Consider the following 24,424-nt stretch of genomic DNA (forward strand, 5'->3'; position numbering starts at 1 on the left):
AAGATGGATTTTCATGGCCTGTCGAAAAATGTGGCCTGAGGTGATGTCCTTTTGAGTGGAAAGCCAAGGTCTGTGGGACGTTTGTGAAGGAAGGTGGCAAGGGAGAGGGGGATCGTGTCCCCCAGCCATGGCATGTTGGCTCTCCTCCAGCTGCCACAACTCTAAAGGGGGATGGGGACAGACTGTGGCTCTTCTTTGCCCCCCAGCTGAGCACAGGGTTTGTGTGAGGCCCCTTGTTGCCATTTCTCATCTCTCTGAATTCCAGATCTGCTCTCCTCCTCCTAACCTGCTCTGAACTGGCCGGCAAGGTGTGCACGGCTCCTCCTCCCTTTGCTCTTTTAAACAACACCTAATATTGTTAGAATGGTTCAGCTGGAAGGGACCTACAATGATCCTCTAGTCCAACTGCCTGGCCACTTCAGGACTGACAGAGAGTCACGTTTTGGGTGAGCCAAACAAGATCCTTTACATCCTGAGACTTTCAGTGAAACTGCTGAAGTGTCAGTGCTCTGTCAGTAGATTCTAGAGACACTGAACAGTCTTGAGATGCCTCAGAAACAGGCTCAAATTCAGTCATAAGCTGTGGCGTAGGCAGGCCTTGGCCTATTCTTTACTTTAATACCCCCCTCAGGGGAAGTTTTGCTACTTCTGCACAAGGGCTGCTGAAGAAGCTCAAGGAGACCAGCGAGTCAGCATCTCAGCAGCCTGCGTGCAGGGTGCTGGGTGTCCAAAATCTCCTTCTGGTGTGGTGGGGCATGTTTCAGCTGAGAGGGAAAACCCCCTCAGAATTCCCTCAGAGGGGAAAGTAACAGGAGAACAGCACTTTGACGACAGGTACAAGCTCCTGAAAGAAAAGTAGCTGAGTTTGGTACAGGTCCTGTAAATAGAGTCTTGTGTTGAAGGCAGACTGGGTATGGTACTTTAGTACGATGGTGGCAGCATGGTCTGTTAAACCATGTTGCAGGAGACCTGGATTCTTCTTTTGGTTTTACTACCAGGCTTCAACACTTTGTCCTGTCCTGAAAAGGTTACTTCATGGCCCTGTGACTTGGTTTCCTCACGTGTAAAATGGAGATACTGGTATTCACTGTCTTTAAACACACAGCAACTGTTAGATTTAAAAGCCAAAGCCCAACCACTAAAAATCGTAACAGAGCAAGGCGAGGATGATTGTAAGCACCCAGGACTCCTCGGGCACATCAAGGCTGGTGATTTTTAATGTGCAGAAAGAGCTCTGTTGCTGAGTCTGAAGTGCAAGCTGCGCTCTGTGCATGCCGGTTGCAGCTGGCTCTCCCGGTGTGGACGGTTTGCAAGAACTCTCCCCGTGTTCGGACCAGCTGTAAGACATGTGTACCAGCCCCAAGGGACCTGCTGCCAGACCAGCAGCAGGCTGGGTGGGCTGACAGGGCCTCGCTCATGCCAAGCCACGGCACATGGGTCGTGACGCTCTCCTGTGGCTGCTGCCTTTCCGGGGGGGAGAGTAAGAGAGAGGGCATCACGTTGCCTCTTGCGCGGTGGGAAATGTGGATACAGTTGGACTCAAGGATCTTAAAGGTCTATTCCAACCAAATGATTCAATGTTCTATGAAATGCAGATACTATGTGGGAAGCACAGTGTCCCCCCTCGCTCTATGGAGGAGGGGAGGAGGCATGAAATGGATTTGTAAAAGCCAGATGAAATGATCTGACCACCCCTGTGTAAAGTTACACAGCTATGTGTGTCTGGGCATGATCAGAATTTGTCTCAACCCCAAACCTTTTCTTCTGAGGTTATCTTGCTCTGAAGTCTTAGAAGATATTTCTGGAGGTGAAATATTTGGCTGAGGTTGAGAAATAAAATTACTTGGAAGCACAAAGTCCTTTTCTCTCTTCCTCCTTTCTCCTGACTTTATTTCTCTAAAACTTAGTGCTGGTTTTAAAGAAAATGTTGATTTTTTATGACAGCTGGTGGGGAGGAAAATTCTCCTGACTAAAGTTGCAACTTTAACTATGGATTTGCCCTTATCAAGACCATTAACACGCTCTGGTAAAAACTCTGGGAGATTCTGTCTCTTACCCACTCCAGATTCACATTTTCTACGTATGTGCCTTACCCTCATTGATCCTGAAGTCATTTACCAAAAGCAGCTGCTATCATCAGGATCCTAAATAGCCAATCAGGTGTTTCTTTTAAAATTATCTTTCAAGCTTCCAGTGAACTGAATAATTTTCTACGTTCGAAAACAGTTTTAACAAGGGGCTGTGTCACAGATATGTAGATTCATTCCTAAGGGAAAAGAGAAAGCTTGTATTTCTCTGCTTAGTCTAATGTTGAAGAAAAAAATATAACTAGTAATACATTTTTGTTCTTATGTTCATCAAACCAAGTGGCACCTTATGTAACAGGAAGAGTTTATTAAGGATATTTAAGTCACATAAAATAGACTCCTTTCCAGATTGTTTTTAAATCTTTTCTATCATTTATTCCAAATGAGAATGAAAATGTAAAAAAAGATATATAAAAATGAAATTGATTCAATATATTGGTTTAAAACAATAATAGATTTTGATAACTTCAAAAGATTACTTGTTAATTTACTTTAATTTATTGTTCTAATTTCATTAAATTGTATTTGGAAATAATATTGTTCTGAAATGAAATATGAAGCTCCAGAAGAGTCAATGTAACTGAATTACCTGTTCCCTGTTACTTGCAGTTGGTATAATTTCATTCTTTTATGAAATCAAGGGTTTGGCTGCTAAAAGTAAAGGCTGAGCTATACTACATTTTGTGAAGCTTATGGCTTTTAACCTTTTTTTACCCGATCAAACATTTGACACCTTACTATTATCAGTACAGAGGTATCAGATGGATTGATAATAATTCATCACAGGACCTCAAAGAGCATCCTCATTGAATGGAGGTAATCTTGGTAGGTTCACCAGGGTTTGGCCAAACTTGGCATGATTTTCATCACAAGTTTGAAGACTGATCATTACCAACAGCTTTACAGGTGGCACAAAGACCAGGGTAACAGGAAACATGGAAGAGGACAGGTTTAAAAAACAGTATCGGTAGTCTGACAAGAACAGGTCATTTAAACAAAATTTGAAGGTTTCTAATACTTTTAATACCCTGCTAGATGATGACTAAGTGAAATCTGGGGTTTATGAACTGGCAAGAAACTCAAAGTGAGTTTGCAATAAGATGCTATGGTAAGAAGAGCAGATACTGAAAAAGCAGAGAGCAGAGGAAAGGATTGGAAGGGAAAGTATTAGAGAGAGGCTATAGCTTATAGTGAGTAATCTGTTTGGCTTCTGAAGAGTAATTTGGTATCCGTCCAGACACTTCCACTGGGCTAGCAGCCAGGTAGTCATTTATTTCAGAGAAAGGTGTAGCTGGAATCAATGTCTGGAAGCAAGACAAGATACAGGGGCGCCTTTTGAACTGGTAGAAAGTGAAAACTTACAAGAACCTTCCAGTCTGGCTGGTATCAAGCAGAAAGCTTGAGACAGCTTTCCTGTCCTCAGCCAGAAGAGTGGTGGGGAAGCTCATACTCCTGGCCAAAGTGTGGGGAGGGAGCACAGCATGGAGATGGTGGTGGGGAGCAGGCTGGCTAAACCCTTCTGGTGAAGGGGACAGAGCAAGGGAAGAGTGGGGACCCTTCATTTGGTTTTTCACAACAGATGATTTTGAATTTACTGAAAGGGTGTTGTGGCAGGAAATTCTTAACTTGGTGACTTTGGATGGCCTGGGATGCGCTGAGAGCAAGGGAGAATATGGCAGGGTTAGGTTAACGGTTGGACTTGATGATCTTAAGGTCATAGAATCATAGAATCATAGAATCATAGAATCATAGAATGTTTTGGGTTGGAAGGGACCCCTAGAGGTCATCTAGTCCAACCCCCCTGCAGGAGGTCTTTTCCAACCTAAATGATTCTATGATTCTATAATCTTCCTGGCTTGCCTAGTCTCACTGTCTAGTCAAACTGTGATTACTTTGTCCCTTAGGTGAAATTCTCTGAAACAGGTGAGTTCCCAAGCAGAGTTTTGATTTCAGTTATGTATTGCTTTCTGAAGGAAAAGCAGCCAGAAAAACTTTGATAAACTCTACTTCTAGGAACTCTACTTCGCATCTCTGTTTTGGTCCTCCCATCTGTGAGAACTGGGTAATTCTTGCAAAGTGTGAACCCTGTGCTCTTCTCCTCAGGAAAGACTTTGTGCTTTGTTTATTGTTAGTCTCTTTTGTGGAGTTTGAGAGGCATGAGGAAATGGCAGGACGAATGTCACTTTGTCTACAGACGGGCATGAGTGCACACAGTGAATTAGCTGTGGGGAAGGGCTGTGTACAAATGGAATGAGGACACGGAAAGAGGAGTGTCTGGCCATGCTGGCCTTCTACAAAATGTAAAAAGAATATGAATATGCAAAGGTGCGCAGCATTTCCATGGTCCTATTGGGAAGTTTGCATGCTAGCCAGTGTATTATCTTTGAAATATTTATTTCTTCTGTAGCCAGAGGGCTCAGCTTTCATTAGATTCACCTTCTAATCCCTAGGGAAGTGAAAATTAATTCTAGGCAGTTTGCTATTTTTTAGTTTTGAGACATTATTTACAACCAAACCTCTGTCTTCTCTGCATGAGTATGAGAGCCTAACTTGATTTACTTCAGTGCATGAGTTTCTACTAATACATGGCAAGAACATGTGCAGAACCTTTCCATTTTCTCTGTTCCTCGCACCAACCCACCTATGCAACACACGGTTGCTCGTCTCTGCTCCAAAAGTCAGTGCCATTCAGCAGTGCATTATGAGTGCATATCTAGGGTTACCAAACTTGGCTACCCTGTACCTGGAAGACAGAGGATTTTATATTTCCTGACTGACTACATAGCTAAATCCACTTCCCACTGCATTGGAGGTAGCCTAGCCACTGTGGCTACTGTAGGGCAACTGGGAAAGGCCTCCTTGAGTAGTGACAGATAGGAATCTGCATGGTAGGGTTAGTTTGGGTAAGATATTTAGTGTTTGCACCCAGAAAAATTTTTTTAACATGCTGCTGGCTGTGGACAGCATCAGGACTACTCTTGCACATGCCTTCCAGAGTGACTGCCTTGTTAAAGTGCACAGGAGGAGAATAATATTTTCACCATGGAAGCTGTCAGCTGTGCTGTTCTGTTGACTGCGTCTTAAAGTTTCCTCCATTTCACCTGTATCATCTCCTTTGGGAGAGTGTTTGCTCTGTTGATCTGTGCTGTGTTTTGGATTTGGGATGAGAAGAATGTTGATAACACAGTGATGATTTAGTTGTTGCTAAGCAGGGCTTACATCAGTCAAGGACTTTTCAGCTTCCCCTGCTCTGCCAGGGGCACAAGAAGCTGGGAGGGGGCACAGCTGACCCCAACTGGCCAAAGGGCTGTTCCAGCATAGGACGTCATGCCTGGGGGGAGCTGGCCGGAATGAGAGCAATTGCTGCTTGGGACGGACTGCGCATTGGTCAGCAGGTAGTGAGCAATTGCATTGTGCATTGCTTATTTTGTATATTCTGTATATTTTGTTATTACTGTTGTTGTTGTTGTTATTGTTATTATTATTATTTTCCTCTACTGTTTTATTAAACTGTCTTTATCTCAACCCAAGCGTTTTACTTTTTTTCGATTCGCTCCCCCATCCCACTGAGCAAGCAGCTGTGAGGTGTTCAGCTGCCTGCCGGGTTAAACCACAACAACAGGAAACCTTTAAATGTGTGCAGTAACAATGTTTGCCTTTATTTAAAGTGTTTTATGAGGTCCTATCCTGTGCTAAATTCCAGCAGAATTCCATTCAAAATGTGGTAATAACATGTAACAAATATGAACATGGAAACTATGGCATATTGATTTTTACATTCTTTAAATGACCTCAGTTTTAGTTTCATATTGGCATAAGCCTTTTATATTGACTCATGAAGATCCAAAAGATAGCTGAGCCATCCTTTTGACATGGTATGTGTTTCGAATAGATCCTCCTGGGTTATTTTTTTGGGTGTTTTTTTTCTCCGTTCTGACACAGTATGATACTGAGTGTGCCCTGAATATAGCCTTGAGATTTAGAGCCTTCCTGACTAAGCTTTTTAGCTGCTTGATCTCCATATCCTTAATTCAGAGGAACCTAGTGGAACAGAGCCTGCATCCTGCTGATAGGTGTTTTTGCAATTTGCTTTTAGATGTGCTTTAGCTTTCATTTTCATTCACTGACTCAAGTATCTGCCAAAAATATATGTTTGTTATACCGTGTTGCATGTCATGCTTTTGTACTTCCACTCTGCTACTAGAGAATGCTGTAGTATGTTTGCTAGTCTTGCTTCCCTTCCCTTCCCATCCCTCATTTCATACTTCAGGGAACATTTCAGCCTATTACAATTACAGTGAAAAAAATGGGACCAGATCCTCCTTCTCAGGTTTTCTTAGCTTTACTAATACTATGGTGTACTTTAGAATCACACTCCTTTCCTCTGCTTCAGATAATAACTTTAAGGAGCTCCACTAGCAGATTTAGTAATGCATTTTGATCTTTTTCTGAAAGCATACGCACTTCTTAATACTATGCTTCCTTCTTCTGCTACCACAATTTCATTGATGAGCTTAGTCTGGAGGTGTGATTTCTTCCTATTTACTGTCTTAAAAAATGGGCAAAGTAAATTCTACTCCAGAAGGAAAAATACAGTGATGATTATTCAACTGAGAAATAGGGGAAATTTTCTAAGGGTCAGTCTAAAGTCAGTCCCAAAGAACTTTTGGAAAGTGGACTTAGCCTAAATTGTGATAGCTTTGCGAATTTTACTTTGACAAGTAAGTAGGCATCATTTAAATCTTCTCCTTAAAAACTCTTGTCATATATCCATGAAAAAAATAAATCCAAACCAAAGTTTTATTTTTCATCTTGACTATTTTTCTGCAGGGTTTCCATATATGTTCCAGTTATGTAAAGTCTACAGAGGCTTGAGGCCTGCTTATAGCTTGGCCAGCAGTCCTGAGATCCACCAAGTAGCTTAAGTCATCAGAGGTCTTTCTGCCTCTTGAAATTAGATTCTAGCACCTGATTTAAAAGAGGGACCTTCCATTCCTATGTAGTATTAGAAAATCCATCATCTTGTTATGAAATGCCAGTGTTTAACAAACCATTTTCTAGACACAGGATTTCCCATGAACGGTTTATGCAACATGGGTTTATAAATATTTTAATGGTTTTTGAAAGTTACATCTCAAAGGCACTTGGAAAATGTTTGTCATTAATTACCGCTGTGCCGCCTATGCTGTAGCTAGGTCCAGGTTTCTCCTATCTGTTCTGCCAGACTAATTAAAGCATATAGCAGTATTTTCTCCTTAAATGAAATTCAGGTATTTGCTCAATAATTTTAAATTTGCAAAGGAAGACAAAATTTCCATACTCGATCACTGTTTTGAGCTTGTTCAAGTGCAGATCTGGGTGAATGGAGGGCATGGTGGGAAAATCCCAGACCACATAAAATATTACCTCCCATATGTTGGTGCAATAGAATGAGTTGTAGAAAAGCAGTTAAATCCCTCATCTTGTGTTTGAGTCAAGACTCTATCAAGGTCCACTTCAAAGTGTCTGACAGCAGCAGCAGTCACTCCAGTACTTTAACTGAACTTTTGATTAAGCCTGCAAGCACATATCTTCAGAGACATGTAGGCATTTAATAATTTTTAGGTACTTAATCAGAAGCATTGAAAGGAGTTTGGATGATTGAGTCCAGATTCTTAAAGGCATTTCTGAATTTTATGAACTTCTAAATCAATGTGTGATTTAACCTATGTTGCCTAACAGGTTTAAAGGCCAACATCTCATTTACATGAAGGCCAACGCTTTCAGGTGAAAGTAATCAAGCTCTTTACGTTACTAATGTGAGAGCAATGAGCTTTAAGCTTGCATCAGTAAAACGTACTTGGATTTAGTATCACTGAGGTTAGCCAGTGGACCCTTCATCCCTGAGTTAGGTACACATGATCCCTCTGCAGTGCCTGGGAGAACTGAGTGCTTAAATGTAATGAAGTAATTATTGGAGCAGTATTTATTGGTCATCTGCCTTGTTCAAAGTTTGGCAGAAAAGGGGTCAGGTGCCTATTCTGGCTCAGAGCGAGTGGTGCAAGGAGGCATCTGTGGTCTGTGAACCGGGGTGGCTTTGGGCAAGGGCAGGTAGTCATGGGACTGCCAGGCTGATGAGCTGTGGGGAAACACTAGATGCACATCAGGTAAGGTTATCAAAGCTGGGATTGTTGTGTGCGTATGTGCCCCTGAAATGTGCTAAAGCTTTCACAGAGTTTTATGGGAGGAATGGCACTCTGTGGGTTTTTCTTTTCCCCGTTGTATTTTCACTCCCATGTACAGCTTTGATTCAGTTACATTGGAAGTTGTCTAAATGCTGATGCTGGGATGACTCTTCATTTCTTCCCCGTGAATGACAAGACATCCTTCCCGTTGGCTCAATAGTAGTGAGGAAAATTAATGTTCTCATATGTATTGCATAGTCCAAAAAATTAAAATCGCTCACTTTACATGCATAACATAATCAGTACATATACAGAGAACATGCTTTATGTTGCAGCTTCAAAAATTTGAATTTTGAAGTCACCTAAAAAATGAGTTCTATTTTACAGAGGGTTGTTCCAATTCTGCCACTGGAAGGCTGGGGGGAGAAGGGAAAGGGGTACTGGGAAAATACAGTATGTATGATCATGCAGTGTCACACACAAAAAAGAATTTAATTAAGGTTGCAAGGAACAGGAACTGCCAGATATAGAATCTTTCAGATATTTGATTTTTCAAGCCTAATAAAATCATCTTAGTTCACTACTTTTCTGATTTTCTTATAAGGAAAAAAGATCATACTAATTCTTCTAAGACTTCTAACACTTCTAAGTGAAAGAAAACTTTCCCTATCCAAACCCTTGGGGAAGATTTTAAGATCTACAGCAGTAATAATTCAGAAGGACTATTAATTACTTCACCTCTGCTTATCACAGGCCATTGCATTTCATTTAAATATTCCTGTATTGAGTCTAGTAAGTTGTAGTTGACTGAAGCACACCCTTTGCAAAGCAACAGACATTGATTTGGAGACATCAAAAGATGGAAAAATTACTCCTTTCTTGTGTAATTTTTTCCCCGGTAATAATCACCTTAGCTGTTAGGAAAAATCCGTTGTTGTTTCTAAGCTGATTTTGTCTGGCTTTGACTTTTACGTATTTGTCCCTGTTACGCTTTTCTTTGCAGTCTGAAAGAGCTCTTCAGTACCTGCTATTTTCTCCCTGTGGAGGTCTTCAGACACTGTAATCAAGTCACCTCTCGGTGTTCTTTTTGATAAACTAAATGTGCCGAGCTTTTTAAGCTACTCACAGTAAGAATTTTCTCTAGTCCTTTCACTTATTTTAGTGGCGCTTTCATATGCATCCTTTCTAACTTTTCATAGTATTTTTTTTTTTTCAGTATGAACAAGACAACAATTCCAAATATCATCAGTGATGTCCATAGAGATAAAATCACCTTTCTACTACTCCTTTTCAGACATTGAATGGTAATTAGTCACTTTAGCACAGAATTGCAGTCTGGGTGTTCAGTGAGTTTTTGTTCAGTCCTACAGCTGAGATGCACTCGGAACTGCTTTTCTTTTTTTTTTTTACCAGGAGGAAAGTTCCTAGTTTGTTAATGTGTTTTTTATTTGTCCTAGCTATGTACTCTCATATTTGTGTTTGAACAGTACCTTCCAGGCTATAATGCGGCCTACAGGACAGACTGCTGGCTCTGCTGGAGGGTCTATTGAGGAGGTTGATCTAGGAGGGGGCAGAAGCCCAGCTCTGGCTGGTGGGTATCTCCTTGCTCTGTCTTTGATCTCCGAGAAGCCCAAACTGGGGCAGAGGGAGTCTGGACCATGGGGGGTCATGCCATGAGTGTAGAGCTTCTGTTGCTGCTTCCTTTTGGCTGTCTGCTCAGATATTTCTAATGCTCCACTGGCTGTGGCTTTGTTCAAGATGTGAGCCTGGGTATGGTACCTGGGTGAGAAGGGTTTACTTTCTTTTCCCTTGCAGTTCTCATTTCTGTGCTTTGAACCAGCAATTGGTTTCATTTTCTCAATAAGCCGTAATTAGAATGTTTTAGAAAAACTGATGCTATTTTTAACATTTCGTGTTGGTCAAAAAATGGCATTTCAGCCCATATTTTAATTAATGGCTATTTTACTTACTGAGCACATTTTGTCAACGTTTTGTTTTCAAATTATTTTTTATTTTGCACATAGAATCATAGAATTATAGAATCGTTTAGGTTGGAAAAGACCTTTAAGATCATCAAGTCCAACCATTAACATAACCCTGCCATCCATCACTAAACCATGTCCCCAAGCACCTCCTCTATCTGTCCACATCAAACTTTTAAAGGCAAATAGACACATTGCCCTACATGGTCATTAGCTGGACTGATCAAAGCTTACAGTTCCACTGTAAATTATTAATGATACATATCAAAATCTAGCTAGACATGTTTCTGTGTGCATTGTATATGCACATTTTATTTTGGATACACATTCAAAATATGTGGGTGAAACAGTTTTGAGAAGGAAAATCTGTCACTGAATCTCAAAATAAATTAATAGCAATGAGCAAAAGTAACTAGAGGAAGGAAGCATTTCAGAAAGGAGAGTTGGGTATATCCATCCCTATGTTAACAGCCTGTCCTTCATCTGTTGATGAAGATGATGGAGCATAGCTGGAAGCAGTCGTCCACACCCTGGGACACAATAAAGTGGGGTGCTGTCTCAAAAAAACAGATCCTATTCTTCTGTGTAGGCTGAGGTTCTTACCAGCTGGACAAAACAAGTGCTTCATTTTGGTGAAACTAAAGGATGCAGAAAAAATGCTATGATTATTTTTTTCCCCACTGCGGTATCCTACTTAGACAATAGTCAGCTTTTACATTAGCAGTCACAAAAGCGAGGACTGGGAAAAGCTGAGGATAAGAAAGGAGGAGAAATTGGAAAGGAAGGAGCAAAGAAGGGAAATGACTAAAACTTGCATAAACTGGTGTCGTTGCAGTGAATTCAAGGAAGAGAAACTTTCATGTAAGAGGCAATCTGGCCCAGCAGATGTAACAGTTAATATGGATTCCTACCAGAGAACGGGATAACTACTCCTTCCACAAAATAAACCCAGAAAGCTCACAATCACCGACAGTTAGCTACAAGAAAAGGAAACACAAAACATTTTGATCACTTGCAAGTGTAACAATATTTTCTTGTAGAAGAATTTGAGATGATAGAATGGAAACCAGCATTTGGCTAATTAGTGTAAATGGATTCATGTACCTGGTTTTGCCTGTGGTGAATAGTTCTAGCTGCTAATGCAAGTGCTGAGAGACTGAGTCAGATGTGTTTACTATTACCCCAAGAGTCTTGCATTTGTGTGCACTTCTGTCATAAATTAGAAATGACAGAAAAAGACAACCATGGCAAAGCCTGACTGATAAACTGTTACATACCTGAACGTTCATAACCATATTTTGAAATAATAAAACCTTGCTTTTTTTTGTTCTTCAGGTACACAAAGATGAAGACGGCAACCAATATCTACATTTTCAATCTGGCTATGGCAGATGCGCTAGTTACCACGACTATGCCTTTTCAGAGCACCGAGTACCTGATGAACTCTTGGCCCTTTGGTGATGTGCTGTGTAAAATAGTTATTTCGATTGACTATTATAACATGTTTACCAGCATATTCACACTGACCATGATGAGTGTTGATCGCTACATTGCTGTGTGTCACCCTGTGAAGGCTCTGGACTTCCGTACACCTCTCAAGGCGAAGATAATCAACATCTGTATCTGGTTATTGTCCTCATCTGTTGGTATATCTGCGATAGTTCTTGGAGGTACCAAAATCAGGGAAGGTGAGTGTGAGCATTCAAAATTGGGTCACTTTGTTTCTCAAACGATGTGGCTTGGAATATTGACTAAACCTGATTGATTCATTTTTCAATAATTTGTGCATACTCAGCATATTCATCCACATTCTTTGCTCAAAAAGCATGTCTACATTTCTGACATTTTGGAATATTTTGTGGAACATTACAGTATGACATATAACTCATTTAAGCACAGATGCCTTTGCCAAGTACAAGAAAAAAATGCACTTTGAAGCATTGTCCACGCTAGAAGGAGACCATCAAAAACTAGTAGCAGACACCAGGGGAAAATAGTCAGGAATCTGATCACGGTGGACAGATCAAAGATAGTTTAGGATGAAACTTGAAATGTGGGCTTAGGGTGTTTTTTTGTAGGTATTGTGAGAGTAGTTCTGCTGAAGCTCCAAGAGCAGAAACTAGACTGATTTTCATTAGTATTAATATTAAAACTATCACTAATATTAAGACTTGGGGGCTTATTATCAGCAGCCTTTTCACAGAACTTGAAGGCATGGCAAAGAAAGGAAAAAAGCCAGTAGCTGGAGAGAGAAAATGAAGTGAAATTCTACGAAAATGGCAGTATGCCAAATTCTTGTTTAAAAGGGATGGGATGTACATGGAGACTTGGAAAGGTTGAGAATAAGGATCAGCAGAGGAACTGGGATTACAGATCATGGCAGGGAAGCAACTAGAAGAACATGAAGTCAATGAGATCTGTACGCAGACCACCCGTAGGCTCTGCTTGAAATTTATAATCCATGAAGGACTGCAGATTTAGGCCCTATAACTGGTAACTCATTACCAAAAACTGTCCTGCTATGGTGTTAATCTTATTTTGAAATCCTCTTTAAGAAGGAAAGGGGAGAAGCATTCTCATAGACATATACTTCATTCCTACAAGCATGACAGTGGTGCAGGAGCACCTCAGTGTCTTTGAAAGTCTTGAGGCCTGTAATGATGCCCTTGTGTTGGGGCCATGTGTTATGGATGGCTCAATAAAATACAAGACTTGCATATTTATTTGGTGGTAGTCTTGTTTGAGATGTAAGTAATATCTTCTAGGATGATTAATAAATTCCTGAATTAACATCTTTTCTATTAGGAAGGCTTCGCTACTCCCAAGGCAAATGGTAAACTTTACATAAGGACACTGTTTTATCTGGCAGAGACAATAAATGGTGTGTGTTGAGTTGTTTGGCATAGATCAATGCAAACAAAGCATTTCAGTAACATCTGCTCAATGGCTGATTGATTTGGCTCAAGATGTATAGATTTTATTCTTGCTGTTGGTCTTCTGGTGGGTAGGTGACAGGAGAGTCCTCCAGAAACCCTTCTTTCAGCCTGTTGCAGGATCAAGTGTCCTGGTCTGCAGTGCTGTAACTCTTCTCCCCAGTAAAGTTTTACACAGGCTCTATAAAACAATGTCTAGCTCAGCAGACATTCACTTCCAGGCATCTTCATTTGGAAAGAATAATTACCTCTCTGTGTATGAGATCTTGAAGGCCATGGGACATTGGTGCAGTCAAGTGTTTTGTTGGAGTGTGCTTAACTAGCAGAATATTCCTGTCATTCGCTGTAAGCATCACATGTGGATCAAGGGGCTGCTTTAAGGCCAGTAATGATTAAATGCTTTTTCCACGCCATGTGGAAGGCAGCCTTTTTTTTTTTTTTTCTCCTGAAACAGAGACTAGTAATACACAGCTCAGCAGGGCCAAAAGAGGTTGGAAATTATTGGCAAATGCTTGTCAGCCCTTGCTGTTCAGCCCTGCCTGTCCAATCTAAGGTCTCTCTTGAGCATTTGCTGCCAATTATCTTGTCTGGTGTGTTCATGAATTGCGCTGATAAATGGTGAAGGGGAAAATCAAGGATCCTCCCTTTGCCTGACAGATGGAGCTCAGGACTGAAATTTTATGTTACGTTGGTTAAAATAGTTGTTGTTTATATGCTACAGGGTCTCTCTCGGATTCAGATTTAAACAACAAACGGAAAGTGATTGTATTTAAAGTTCCCACCCCATGCTCTGTTTGTCCCTTTTGTTCTCATAGTACAGGATTGATCCCAGGGGTGTCCTTCTGGATACATTTTCCCTGCAGAATAAATTTTACATCTGTGTAAATATTCCCTCTCTGGCCTTAATGGAGCCTTTCTTGCTGAAGAATTGTTCACTTAAAAAAAAAATAGAGGTACTATTAGTGTTCTTAGTAATAGCATGAAGGCTCCATTTGAGTACAGAGGAGTATGGATGCCTGAAGGTGATATCATTAATAATGTATCTAACATAAACATATTTTCTATGTCAAGATTAAGTTTAATCTTAAATGTTAGCTTATAAAACACATTTTAAAATATACTTACACTAAAATACCATCTAGAGTGCAGAATTGTTCCTTAAATATATCAATGTATTTGGAATATTTGGCTTTCAGAGTGGAAAAGGTCTGTATGAAATCTTAAGTACTCGGTTTGTGACACTATACTTAGTTCTTCATCTTTTCAGGCAACAAGAATAAAATATAAATTGATTATATTCTTGTCCAAAGTGCCTGAAAATGATTATGATACTGTGCATTATGATAAGGATCTTTGTTGATTGTTTGCCGGTTGTAAACTGGGAAAATGTAAACACATGCACGTTAATTAATTCAGAATAAGATTTTCCATAGAAAGTAAACTATAATGAGATGTAAGACAATCATTAAATTTGTATTTGATAATTTGGAATTCTAAAATACCATTGCCAACTATAAATTATATTAGAATGTAGCAAGCATGAGCTAATTAATTTGATAAATATATGAAATTATGTCAGCAGATCTGAAGAGGCAGTTTCTTCTGGGAGGGGGTTTCAGTGAGTAGCTGGATGTGGTCCAGAGCAGTCATCCTTGATCACACCTCACTTTTATCCAGAACCACGCATTTGGATGCAGCTTTACTAGTCTAGATATTACAGCTGCATCCTGATTTTATTGCTGCTGCTAGGCCATGATCTATTACAAATAACAGTAATAATCAGCGTGAGAACTTCTTTGAAGACGATTGTGCACATTTCTGGAATAAAATTAAGTAAAAGCAGCCACACTTATGAAAACCTAGATCACGAAGGATTTAGAGAAGTTGACTGAGTGTCAAGACCCTTTTAAGTCATACTTGTGCTGGTAGCTTAGCATCCTCCATCAGGCTCAAAAGATATGCCTTTTCACTGTTCAGCTTTCAGAATCATCGGTTAGTTGTTATATTATTTAAAATAAAACCTCAAAATATTTAGCTTAATTTCAACTTCTTTATTTGAATGTTTTAGTATTTAATATCATCCAGTAACATCTTTCTGATATCTAACCACAGAAATGTCTATATGATACCATACTGATAACTTCCCCCCCTAGCTGTTTTTCAAAACAAATTCTCCACAATATCATCTTGATTTGTGAAGCATTTCAATAGTAAGGAAATATGTCTTGATGGAATTTTTCTGACTAGTTTTGCTGGAGGCAGATATGAAAAAGTGTTGTGCAAGAGTATATTGAAACATTCCACCCTTGGATCTGCTTCAAAAAAAGCCGATACATAATAGTTTGTAGAGGAATGACAAATTCAGTAGGAAAAATGAAAAAAATCCAAACATAATGCAGTGCTCAAGAGGATAAAATCTAAGCTACAAATCAGAGTGAGAAATCCCTGTGTTGCCTTGACTTGTCTACTTTAGAAGAGTTTAACTGCTGATAGTAGTTGTAAATTTACCCCTTCTCTTGTCTTGCCATTTATCTTGGTTCTTGTTTTTCCATATGTTTTATATGCTGGAAGGCTCCAATGAGGTCAGCAAATGAAACCTCAAATATTTCATTCCTCCTGTCAGATGGAATATTTCTGGGGCATAAAATCAAGTGACAGCCTGTGTCTGAATCCTGGCTTGGGCAGTCAGAAAGGGAGCGGGCTGGTGTTGGTGGCCCAGATCCTGCAGTCTCTGCGCAGGCTGAATTTTCAATGACATGTTCTGCAGAAAGACCAGCTTCCATTTGACTCCGTCCACAACACATATTTTATTTGCTTCTATTTAAATGAAAAGAAGCTGTTGCCAGGAAATAAGTTGTTCTGAATGCAAGCAGTTATGTGTATTCCATTTGCACCGAAGAAGTCACATGGGGAAAGATTATTACACAGTTATCATATATTGGCAAAATCTTCTTACGATCAAAACCTCATTCGGCTCCCACCATTCATGATACCAAAAGTCTGTCTCCGCCCACAGACAAAAACATATGTAGCTTGATAATAATTACTAGATTTCTACTCCGTTGAACATGGTACTCATTCTGGCTTTAAATCTCAGTGAGATTCAAATGGAAACATCTTTACAAATTTTTATTTTTGTGCTCTGCATTTTTAGATCCTCCCATGGGCAACAATTTTTATACAATGTTATGCATTTTAAAAAGCCCCTATCTCTCTAAGCATTTTCTAGAGACAGCTGCATAAAACCAGTTTCAATGGTAATTGAAAGCTTTCCTTGGAGTGATTTAATGGTAACTCCATTTATTGGTATCACATTACATGATAATCACTTTTCCTAGCTTATGCTATGATAATTACATTGTTTAGAATATCTAATAATAAAGCAATCTTCTTCTTGCTTCTTTCATTCCTAGATACTGCTAGCACTGAATGCTCCTTGCAATTTCCAGACAGAGATTACGTGTGGTGGGATATCTTCATGAAAATCTGTGTCTTTGTCTTTGCATTTGTTATTCCAGTTCTCATTATAATTGTTTGCTATACTCTGATGATCCTGCGCCTTAAGAGTGTACGGCTTCTCTCAGGATCTCGAGAAAAAGATCGAAACCTGCGCCGCATCACCAGGTTGGTTCTTGTGGTTGTGGCAGTTTTCATTATCTGTTGGACTCCCATTCACATTTTTGTGCTGGTTGAAGCGTTAGGGGATGTGTCGCACAGTACTGCTGCTATATCCAGCTATTACTTCTGTATTGCTTTGGGTTACACCAACAGCAGCCTCAATCCAATCCTTTACGCTTTTTTGGATGAAAACTTCAAGAGGTGTTTCAAGGACTTCTGCTTCCCCTTTAAGATGAGGATGGACAGGCAGAGCACCAGCAGAGTCAGAAACACGGTGCAAGACCCGGCTTATATGAGGGAACCAGACGGGACAAACAAACCTGTATGACTAGTCGTGGAAATGTCGTCTTACTGTCCTCAAGAGAGAGAAGAGTCCAACGACCTAGGACTGACGCAGATTACCACTGCAGTTTGAACTAGACTCACCCAGACAGACATTTCTGAAATGGTTCAGGAATCCTAGTAATTTGAACTAAAGAAAGTTAATTATCGACAAACAAAAATCTCCTGAAAATAAGCTCAAATGAAAAGGACCTGGCCGATGGTCAGGTTTTGGCACCACGTTTACTGTACCTGAGCAGGTACTAATACACACTGCCGGGGAGCCAGGACATAGTGTTGTACCAGCCAATTCTGGATAAGGAAAGTTCTGGCTTTTCTCCTTACAATACCTAAGGTTATATCAAGCAACATTTGGTCATAAGTTATTGGTCATCATTTAGTCACTGAGTTATGCCAGAAACTTTTGCCCCAACAGTGATTGCTTCTGAACGATGTAGTTTCACAGCTTGATTTGTCATCCTCTTTTACAGTGAAGAGTGTTGTTTAGGTTTCTGCAGAACGACGCCAGAGCTGTATTGTCCTCAACTAATATATCTGTAACATTTGTCTGTGCTGTGGAAATGCAATTTAAGCATGATCTGCCTTCACACCAAAGTGATTTTATTGTGTCTGTGTATGGTAAAGCATTTTGGCATTTAAAAATGTTGGGATTTAAGGAGAATTGTTAGTATATTTTTAGCATGTGTTTAATCACCTGTGTGTAATGTTTTCTATGTGTTATTTTCCAAGATGATCGTATATTTATTGATTGTGAATAATATAATATGCATTTTCAGAGTGTATTTTGAACAAGAGGCTAGAAAATTTCAAATACTTCACTCGTTACAAAACTGATGAAAAACCATGACACATCCATGGCATGGGGGAAATAATTGCATTCCATTTCCAGTAAAGGGGACAAACGGACATACTTAAAAATAGCGCTGTACTTGTTTTCCTGGATGATTTGTAAGCAGAATAAAATAAATAATTGACAAACTAGAAACTAGTGAATTAGCACATGGATTAACCGGATTGATACAGAGGAAGTGAAGATTAAACACACTGGATGCTTTAATGGCACTTGGTTGGAAGAGTTCTCATTTTATTGATGATGATACATTTTCTTTGATACAGTCCTATGAATTCAGTATATTTCTCTGTTTTCCTGTGAAGATAGAGATGCCAAGACACAGCTACACAAGTTACTGGCTTGCTGAAGATAAGTTTGTGGTAAAACAGAGCCCATCTTTCAGCCTGTAGTCTTTTGCATAACTTCCACATCCCTTACTGTTAATACAGTCGTGTATGTCAAATATTTTTGATATCAGTTTGATAAATGCAGTGCTCCTGTGTTCATCTTTCAGTACCAAACCACGCCTCAACAGTCAGAGGTGTTCACAGCCTCTCAGTGGTGCTGCTGTGTGAGATTCAGGCCATGGAGCCTGGTACTTGGGAACAAGCTGCTCTAATGCAATTATCTTTGTTAATGAAACTACTCAAGATAATCTTTTTTTTGGACAAATCTAGCACTTTCTGATTGTTTCCACATGTTGAGTGAATAGCTGACCTCGGGATATTTGTTTTACCTGGGGAAATGAATGATGCTCACGCAACTGATTGAGTAAGTCTGACTTCCTACATACACCTTTCTAAATAAAGTTCTGACCTTGAAATGGTCACAAAAAGAGAACGCTTAAGGTAAAAATTGATAATCTAAGGTATTTATCAAGCTATGAGCAAATGAACTGTGAAAGAACTAGGCCCTAATGAGTTATGTTCATTCCAAATAACCCGTGTTCTTGTTCATGATTTACCATTTGCATATGTATATCTGTGTTTCAATAGAGTTATTAGTCTATACATTATGTGCAGTGCTCCGCATTGTAGTGAAAAATCAATGTAGTTTGTAAAAAGGAGCTTTATAATAAATTTTTTTTTGTGATTATGTTTTTAATAAAGAGACCATCTTCCCTATCACAGTGGGAGGAAAATATGAGATTCTAATAATTTTTCTGTGGTATGGAAATACTAGGCTTGAAAAGTCCTAGAAGAATGTGTTCTAAAGATTTATTTCTTTCATGGAACATTAACAGCCAGATTAGTCTGGATGCAGCAGAAGGGAGTCTTAGAGATTTTCTTGTCAAATTAGGCAGCTTACCACACTTCATTAACAACAAAGGAAAGTCGGCCAGGCGGGTTTTTTATAGCTGAGAAAATATACTAAAAAATAACATTATCTTTTTGCTCCCAGAATCTGGTTCCAGATGATTAAATTCCCATTGTTTGTTCAGCAGTTCCCAGACTGGAATGACTAACAGGCGAAACCAATTCTTCTCACAGGAACATGCGCGGAGACTTTGGAAACCTGTATTTCAGCCTTGTGAAGCACCTCACTTTTGATACAAGGCCAGACCGATGACTTGCCTTCGCTCTTCTGCAGCCACCTATCTCTGGGAGGCAGCCAGAGGTGGAGGAAGGGGTGAGAGCTACCTGGCCCGGCTGTTGTAGCGCTGGGTAGGGGATGGGGCAGCAGGGACAGGCTGTGCTGTCCCACAGGTCCTGGAGGGAGGCAACACGGGGCAGACACATGCAGGCAGGCTGGGAATCAGCTGTATTTGCTGCAGCCAGTCTCACTTCTCTTCCTTTTGGGAGGTTCCAAAAATTTGGTATTGCAAAAGTGTGGTACGCAGTCATTTGACCTGCTTGGGGGGGTTAATTTCCAATCAGCTAGTGTGGATTCTAGGGTGTTGCCTTCTGTGTTCCCTGCTTCTTTTCATTTAGGAGGCTTTTGTATGGAAAACATACCAGATGTTCTGGTTCAGTGCTTTTGGCTCTGCTTTGGAGAGCAGAGCAAAAGAGCGTTACCACGGAGTTACTGAAGTTTGCAGGTCAAGTATCTTCTCTGAAATCCCAGACTTTTGCAGTGTAGAGGTACCAGATTAACTAGGGAGCAGAGGGCTGTTTCAGTCTCACCTCTCTCCCCACTGCAAGTTTAACTATCCTTAACATTTAAATACTCTTCAGCTGCTACTAGACAACCCCTATAGTTAATTTTGTGTACTTTTAAATGCAGATTGCAAAAGAACAATTAGGTGTAAAAAATAGCTAGAAACCTTATTCAAATCTCCCTGTTCTTGGGAATTTGACTTAGTTTACATGTTTGTGTATTAGAATTGCACCACAAGGGAGGGATAGTGGTTTTCTTTTTCTTTTTCTTTTTTTTTTAAAGTTGGGGAAACCCCCCAGTGAAATCTGTGTGTGTCAAATGTCCTTCACTTTCCTTAATGCTGATTATCTTCCACACATTGAAAGTATCTTTGTTCAAATAAGAAAACTATTGCCTAGGTTTGACATTACCCTCTAAAAACCACAGTGGCCACAAAGTGTTCCTTTTGCCTTCAGCTACAGTTCCATAGCTCATTGTTTCTTATTGTCCAAGACAATATTATACCAGAATTTTTTGTTTAATGACAGTCACAGTTTCCTCCTAACCAAATGAAAGCAAATAAGCGCTGAAAGAGGGACAATTTACATAACTAATTTCCATGATAGAGACAGCCTAGAAGTAGAAGGAAAATACAGTTAGTGTAATGCACAAGCAGAACATCTCACCTATGGTGCTGAGGATGTGAGGTTGTTTGCATGCATGAGAAATAACACTTCTTCCCGTGCATGCACACATACATGTGCAAACAGAACACTGTTCAGTGCCTCACGGCTTGTGAATTCAGAATGCATTAAATTGAAGAGAAACGAAATATTCAGCATTATGTTTTCTAGTTACATGGAGAAATAAAATGTTAAAGGAAGATTATGCATTATTACCCAAATGCAAAAATAAGATGTGTTCTGCTACTGTTTGTGAATAGGAGGAGCGAAGTTTTCAGGAAGTTTCCCCCAGTTTGAGGTGATTAATGCTCAGAGATGCTATTTTGTTTTGGATTGGACTTCAACATTTTTAATTTAGCATCTGGCAAAGTAGCTAGCTTAAGCTGCCACTCATACTGTCTTACACCAAACAACTGGACACAGAGGGAATCTTCAGAGTGGCATAAACTACATTCCTTTCCATTTTACTGTGCTGATACCAGACAGGACCAAAAGAGCAAGTCTCACATACTGTGAGAACAGTCAGATTTTGTATCATTTCCAGCTAAGAGAAAAACTTGTGATCTCTGTTGCAGACTGTCACAGAACGAAGACAAGTTTTAAGGCATTTCAGGAAAAATGTATGGCTCTTAAGTGTCCTGAGGGGAAAATGATGTCACACAAACATCACAATTAGTTATCCTTCTTATACTCAGTAATAATAATTTTTAATAGGAAGTCTAAAGATGGATAAGGAATTTTTTTCAAACAGATGTTTTCATTTAAATTCTGTATTTTGCCTAGCTAAAGCAATGAGGGTCAGCTGATATTTTTCAAGCCAGAGTATCATTCTCAGTTTTCCAACTGTGACACTCAAAAGGAATTTATGTCCTTAGGGGCAAAGAAACTAGTTTCAAAAATATGCATGCAACAGTGTATACAGTTTCTGGTAGGTCCTGGATGTCTTCTCTCACTTGTGCCTTTAAATACCTCCTCCACACATCCATATAGCACTTTGTTTTAAAGATAGGCTCTGGTAATGAATTCAAGGAAAGACAGGGATCATTATTTTTTTTCAAAAGAATCTTAGACTTAAAAAATGCAGATGTCAATGAAGTGATGCTATTTTAGCACAGATAAAGAAGCAGCCCCTGAGGTGTTGTGCAGTGTTCGAAACTGCTTTTCGGGTTCAAAGAGCATGTCGCTTAAAAGCAGCCATCTCTCAGTAAACAGAACCTTCCCTAAAAATTCAGACATCCTTAGCTCTGTCAACATATGGTCAATGTAAACAGACCATTACACCTGATTGTTGAAACTTTTGATAGTCAGACTTCATATTAAAATGTTGAAATACTATTTTTTCTGCTTGCAGCTGTTGTAATAATCTAGAATACTTCTACATATATTAGCTTTCAGCTCGATTTGTTGGTAGAAATGGGCTTCCTTTTAAGCAGCCTTGACCGTGTGATAGAAATCATGGCAACATGTTTATGAGGGATTATGAAAAGGTGATACAATAGAAGGAAAAGAAGGAAATGGAGCAAAGCCAATTTACCTCACAGAATGATGAAGAATCCTCCAAAAAAAAAAAAAAAAAAAAGAAAAAGAAAAAAGGAAAAATAAGATACAGTTCTTCTTTCCTTTCTATATTCTTTTTGGTGAAAGACTGCAGAATTTTTTGTTCATTTCTTTTTTTGCCCCCTCCCTCCCCCAAAGAATACATGTGGGACATTGTCAAGAAAGAACAAATAATTCTGGACTATTCATTTTAAAGTGCTGTTTTGAAGGCTGATGAGCGTTGCTCTCTGATAAGGTTTGGTTACTTATCATGCACATTAATAAAAGGCTCAATGGACACAGAAATGATCATCAGTGAGAATATCCTTGCTTCCCCTGTCCCACCTTCTCACAGAAATGTGATATTTTTGAATTGCTGGAATTTTGTTCCAGCTTTAAGTACTTGTGATGCTGTTTAAAAGACAGAGCTCTAAGGTGAAGGCTGCATGGTAATGGGATGGCACAGCACAAGGGAAAATCTGTTTGAAACGTATGAAATGGTGAGATCAACAGATGCTGAGAAACTCTAGGCTTACCGAATGAGCAATATCTCAATATGCTGAGAAATTCAGAAGAAAATTTAAAGGGAAAATTTTGTCCTGTGAAAGACGAAAGGAAAACGCTGACTGATTTGAGCCGATGTTTCTCTTGGTGCTGGTAAATGAATGTAGTCCTTACAAAGAAGACAGTCAAGGGTGATTGTGCTGGGATTTTTTTTTTTTAATTGCTTATCAGTTCTTAATCAAACATAAAAAAATCTGGTAATTGTACATCCGGTTGGCTTTTTCACATTGCGGTATTTCTTTCAGAAAAATGTGCATTCAGCAAAACCGATTGAGTTTGTGATAACTTACCTAATATGTCAAATAAAGAAATTCACTTTGCCTGGATGATATCAAAGTGCTTCATTTTTAACTGTATCTTGCAGGTGTGTAGTCCAGTGTAGTGAGTACATCTATTAATTGCCAGAGTGATAGACTGAAAGGAGATGTTTCAATTGGCTGAATCAAAGTATTTTGGTTTGTTTTGTTTCTTAAAAAATTCTGGAAGTTTGACTTCTTATCTTGATTCAGAACCAAATGGAAAGTTTCAGAATTTCTCACAGAACAGGGAATTTGCTCGTTAAATATAGTCTTTGCATTACCTCTGCCCCTCAAAAAAGGACCCAGCTGCCACGTGTGTGATAGCAGCTACCAGCAGAAGAGAAAGTAGAAAAGATGGGTACTGAATTACAAAAGTAAGTCATGAGATTTTGTATGGTAGGAAAAAGCTGCAAGGTAAAAAGGGAATTTGGAAACTTCTATGAAATACTGCAAAATTTCTTGGTAGAAGCTATCATGTCTTGGAAGAAGACTACTTATTACTACTGATGCATTTTGTTCCAGACTGTCTCCTGCCAAAGCAAGTACTTAGCTCGCTATCTTCAAAAAAAGCCATGACCATTCTTAAAATATTTTGCTGTACAAGAAGGTTTTCAAAACACAACACCAGGAAGCAATCATGAAAGCAGTCTGATGATAGACCTGGGACTAAATATTGCTCTTTGGTTATTGCTTACTATGGGAAAGAAACATATTGAATGTATTTATTTCCCATTTCTAAAAATCTGAAACACAGCATTGAAATTCTGCATCTGTTGGACAATTGTTTGACTGATCTGTGCAAATACTCTTGTATTGTGAAATAGTAATTGTTAATTATCCAAGTAAATAGAAGGATGCATTTTAGGGATACATACGTCCCCTCTTTCTTCTAGAAGAAGAGTTTTATATGGCCAAAAATGCCCTTATTTAAAAATGTCTTTATTCAGCTCAAAAATAGCATTAAGGTATTACCCTCTGTAGTACGTGAGCTGGTATTTTGTGCTCTCAGAGCACTTTTTTCCTCCTCAGTCTGGTGGTGTTTCTTTTCTCTGGTTTCTCACGGCGCAAGAAGCGTCTGGGGCAGGATGGGAAGAATCATGGGCTGACTGATGCTCAGCAATAGGTCATGGCACCAGCTGCGGAAGAAGGTGTTGCTGGTGTTGCTGCAGGCAGCACAGCTCCTGCACAGGGATTAGGCTTACCTAGCATAGCATACATCTCTCTTCTTGTCACTCCTGCTCCACCTCCTGTCATCGTCTTCTTCTTGGCTGAAAAAAAGAGATTTAGGCATTTTATACCTATGCATAA

The 24,424-nt window shown here is 39.5% G+C and overlaps 1 protein-coding gene across 2 annotated transcripts in view; it reads left to right on the top strand.

The window, feature by feature from the left end:
• Nucleotides 1–17,112, top strand: part of OPRK1 (opioid receptor kappa 1) — a 19,313-nt gene extending 2,201 nt beyond the window's left edge. The window contains exons 2-3 of one of the 2 annotated variants that reach the window (XM_009640352.2): nt 11,569–11,921; nt 16,580–17,112. In XM_009640352.2, the coding sequence (XP_009638647.1) occupies nt 11,569–11,921; nt 16,580–17,112 (886 nt within the window). Of the gene's footprint in view, nt 1–11,568; nt 11,926–16,579 lie in introns of both variants that reach the window. The other variant, XM_035895866.1, reaches the window with a different exon arrangement.
• Nucleotides 17,113–24,424: the final 7,312 nt, after the last annotated feature.

The sequence above is a fragment of the Egretta garzetta genome, unplaced genomic scaffold (assembly GCF_000687185.1).
Source record: "Egretta garzetta isolate BGI_Z169 unplaced genomic scaffold, ASM68718v1 scaffold36, whole genome shotgun sequence".
Classification (NCBI taxonomy): Eukaryota; Metazoa; Chordata; class Aves; order Pelecaniformes; family Ardeidae; genus Egretta; species Egretta garzetta.